We start from the raw sequence: 4,587 nt of genomic DNA on the forward strand, positions 1-4,587 counted from the left end.
AGGAAATCATGTTCTCTCTTAAGGGTTTGCAACCAAATTCCCTCTGTCCAGAAGGCTCCTGCTGCACAGCCAGAAGGGCTGAAGTTTCTCTGTTTCTTGATGATTTAATGATCCCCAGCTCTAGGCTGCCCAGTCCTGTCTTCATTCTACCTCCTACGCCCTTGCCAACCATTTGGGACAGGTTCTGTGTTCTCTGCTGCTTCCTCTTTACTTACTTTGCAAAGGGAATACAACCTCAGTGTCCAGACCTCTATGGGAAAATTCAACATGATTCTAGGGAGGACTTCTTTAACTTATATTTTTCTTAACCTTAAACTCATGTAACCATATATGCATATTTTTTTTTTTACTTCTTAAAGAATGAATTAAACAATCTATAAAAATACAAAAACATTTTTTAACCATGCACATATCTCTAGGTACCTAAGATTGTTTGGGGCATTTTCCTCAAAGGCTTTCATTACTTGAATACCACTCCTGATTACTTACCTCACACTTGCATATCATATCCATCTCAGGTCCCCAAAGTATAAACAAATTAAAATATCATAGGGTAGATCATTTTCTACTATGTTCAAGCATGGGGTGTTTCTGTAGCTGATTGACATAACATTAACAAATTAAAATATCATAGGATAGACCATTTTCTACTATGTTCAAGCATGGGATGTTTCTGTAGCTGATTGACATAATATTGTACCTGCTAATTTTATGTCAACTTGACATAAATGAGTGTCACTGATGTTTCCCCTCTTCACCTCTTCCCAGATCTCTTCCTCTTTCTCAGCCAGCCAACTACACACCTTCTTTCTCTTTTGAGAAAACAAGCAGGCAAATAAAACAAAAATCAGAACACCACCACCACCACCACCCACCACCACCACCACCACCACACACCGCCACCACACCACACCACCAACAACAACATAAAAAAGCATGAGAAACATACACACACACACACACACACACACACACACACACACACACACACACACGCACCCACACCTACCTTTTAAACTAGCATCTTTGACTTCCCAGAGGGTATTTGATAATAAGCTAATATCCTTGCCAGCTAACACATTCTGCCAACAGTGTCATGTTAAGGTATAGGCTTTCATTTCATGCAAAGACTTTTGGATTATACTTTTAAATACCGCCCCCCCCCTAGTTTTTTTTTTTTTTTTAACAAAAGGAGGGACTGAGATCCAGAAAGAGTGGAGGGGGGCACTTGATAGTATATTTTTAAAATATTTAAATAAACACATTATCTAATGATTTTTATCTTAGCTGAATCTCTGGGGTTAAAATAAAGTTGTTGTAGTAAAAATGTAGACATGTAGACGAGAGCCTGGGAGAAAACTATTAAGTAGTGGCATCAGCAGCCCCAGCAGCAACAGCAACAAAGCATGGAGGATTGTAGTTAGAAGCAATAGAAGGTTTGTTAATAATCTTACCACATTTCCTTTCTAAGGGTGAAGAACAGATTTATTTTTTATTTTTTTCTTAGATGGTAGGAAGAAATCTTTAATCAACGTACATACATATGTACATACATATGTACATAGCATACATAAATATATACACATAATACATACAAATATATGTGTACATATGAATATATATTTAAAAGATGTATATTTTTTAAATAATAAAATTGAAAAGCTTTCTTATAAACCTAAAATTCCATTCATTAGCACTTGTTTCATGACACTCCTCATGATAGTCTTATTAAATTATTTTAGACTTATGAATAGTTTTTTCCCACTACTTTATACCCTGATTCTTTGAGGAAAAAATTTTTTTCTTTCCTAAAAATCATGACAGCATTGATTATCTTGCTAGTAATTTTAATGGCTTCCTCTTCTCAAAAGCTAATTACTAGAGAATGTGTGTGCTTAGGCTCGAGCATCTATCTCTCCATGAGGGCTGTATTATTTATGGGAGAACAGGGTCACTGAACTAATTCCCCTGGTAGACATGCACTGTCTAAAACAGTACATTACAGTGTGCTTTAAGTGAACAACACGTTCTCGAATCAAATGACACTGTGGGGAATTGCCCACATTTAACCTAATAGCCAGCTGTGCAAATGCTAAAAGGCAATTGATCTACTATAGAATTGGAGAACCATGGCAAGTCTTTTAGTTCAATAGTCAGATGGCTACCCAGCATGGCTGGAGGCTTAGCAAGGCCAGCCCTGACTGATATTAGTCATTACTGGAGATGATCAAAGAGGCTGACCGAGGCTCTTTGAAACCAGCGAGCACTCCATTCATAGATTCTTGCCCTCAAGCCACAGATTCTGTAAATTTTCTCCCTAGAATTTAGATAAGGAGAAGGCTTTTGGTTTACAATTTTCCTTATTTTTTTTGAACTGGTCATAAATTATGGCAGGACTCTGCAGGCTGTATGCAGATGGACCTTTTTCTCCTTAGAAAGCTCCCATATAGTCAAAGCTTAACAAAGAGATGCCTCTCGCTCTCATTCTTCTGTCACACAGCCACCTGCAGGTTCCTAGGTGTCACTCCACTATTCATCAACTGAAATATATAATATATATTCAAAAAAAATGTCTTTTAGGAGACAGACAAGTCGAATCTGCCCATCGCAAGCAGAGTTTCACAAAAGCCCTGTCTGAAGATGGCTCCCCGGAGTTCCTACTCTCAGAAGGACAAGATGGTCTTGTTGATGATCTCCACTGACTCCCGGATTTCATCTTCCTTGATCACAAGTGGAGGGGCAAGCCTGATGATATCGCCATGGGTTGACTTGGCCAGAAGCCCGTTATCTCGGAGTCGCAGGCACACCTTCCAAGCGTCACAATCTTTGGTTTCTGGGATGACAATGGCATTTAGCAACCTTTTCCCTCTCACAGCAGTCACAACGTCAGAGGGCAGCTTCATGAGCTGCTTCCTCAAGATGGCGCCCATCTTGTCTGCATTTTCAGCAAGATGCTCTTTTTCTAAAACCTCAAGAACCGCAATATAAATTCGGCAGCCTAGTGGGTTGCCGCCATATGTGGAGCCATGCTCTCCTGGTTTAATGGCCAGCATTATGTCATCATCACACAGCACTGCAGACATGGGATATAAGTCGCCAGAAAGGGCCTTCCCAAGAAGAACTATGTCAGGTCTGACATTCTCATGATCCACAGCTAGCCATCGACCAGTTCTGGCCAATCTTGTCTGTATTTCATCAGCAATAAACAGGACCTGGTGCCGGGTGCAGAGTTCTCGAACTCCCGTCAGGTATCCTGGATCTGGAACGATAACACCCGCTTCACCCTGGATCAGCTCCACCATGAAAGCAGCAACATTTGGATCCTGAAAATCACACTCTAGCGCAGGCATATCGTTATATGGGATGGTTTCAAAGCCTGGCACGAAGGGTCCAAAGCCATCATAACTGGTCGGATCTGTGGAACTGGAGACTACAGACAGCGTTCGACCCCAAAAGTTTCCAACAGCAAAAACAATCTTTGCTTTATATTTCCGGATGCCTTTCATGGTGTAGCCTCAATGACCAGCAAGCAAGCTTACATGCGGTCTCTCCGGCCTCCACTCCTGTATTCTTAGGGAGAACTTTGTTGTAGTTGAAAAGCTTGGTAATGCACTCTTCATATTCACCAAGAACATTGTTATAGAAAGCCCGAGATGTTAATGTCAGCTTGTCCACGTGACTCTTCATGATCTCTATGATCTTTGGGTGGCAGTGTCCTTGGCTGACAGCACCATAAGCACCCAGGAAGTTGAAGTACTGCCTGCCTTCCACATCCCACATATAAATGCTTTTTCCTCTCTACAGGTAAAGGATGGTAATTGTGTGTGCCATATTTAGATTCCCATTCAAAAATGTACTCAGAGGATGGTGGACCTTGCACTGTCTTCTTAGTTGCAACACATGTGCCAGAGGTGACTGAGGTGTGGAGTCCTCGACGCAGAGCAGCAACAGTCTGCAGACTTGCTAGTTTGGAAAGCATTGTGTGGGTCCTTCAGGAATGGAAGTGCAGAGAGACCTGACATCAACTGTATTTCAGCCATGAAGCCCGATCCTTTTCTTATTTTTTATGCAGAAATGGGAGTGAGAAAAGAAACAAAAATGTAACGGAGGTGTAGTGTTTTTTTTTTTTTTGTTTTGTTTTGTTTTTTTTATCAAAGGGGAAATAAGAATTTTAGGAAAAGATACACATTTTCCTTTCACATATTTGTATTTGTCTGCCCTTATGCTCTAGTATAATTTTCCTTGCTTCATAATTTGGAACACCTGAACTCTCTATTGAGTCTGTACCTTCTATATGGAAATAAAAGTTTTGTGAAAATCTTAGATTTTATTGTTCAGTTGTCACTTTTTCTTGGTCATGGAGTGACTCTGCTTATATTTTGCTTAGCTTTATTCCAATGAATTATTTCTGGGGATTGAAATGTGTATTCAGTGTTATTATGTACATTCTTTCTTAGCCATCACATAAAATCATTTACTAAGGATGTCTGTGGCCTGTCCAATGTGCAGAGAACCATCCTTACATTGATGGCTTAGTAAATGGCAACTGCTTTAGAGCCTTGGTGTGTGCTCAGTCTTCCTGCTCAA

The 4,587-nt window shown here is 40.2% G+C and overlaps 1 protein-coding gene across 1 annotated transcript; it reads right to left on the reverse strand.

Annotated features, from left to right (window-relative positions):
- Window positions 1-2,504: 2,504 nt before the first annotated feature.
- Window positions 2,505-4,015, reverse strand: LOC116911201 (ornithine aminotransferase, mitochondrial-like). Its single transcript, XM_032915074.1, is given in 3 exon segments — window positions 2,505-3,515; window positions 3,517-3,799; window positions 3,801-4,015. Coding segments are annotated over 3 exon segments (1,314 nt in total). The 5' UTR covers window positions 3,980-4,015; the 3' UTR covers window positions 2,505-2,663.
- Window positions 4,016-4,587: the final 572 nt, after the last annotated feature.

Source organism: Rattus rattus, chromosome 10 (assembly GCF_011064425.1).
Source record: "Rattus rattus isolate New Zealand chromosome 10, Rrattus_CSIRO_v1, whole genome shotgun sequence".
NCBI lineage: Eukaryota > Metazoa > Chordata > Mammalia > Rodentia > Muridae > Rattus > Rattus rattus.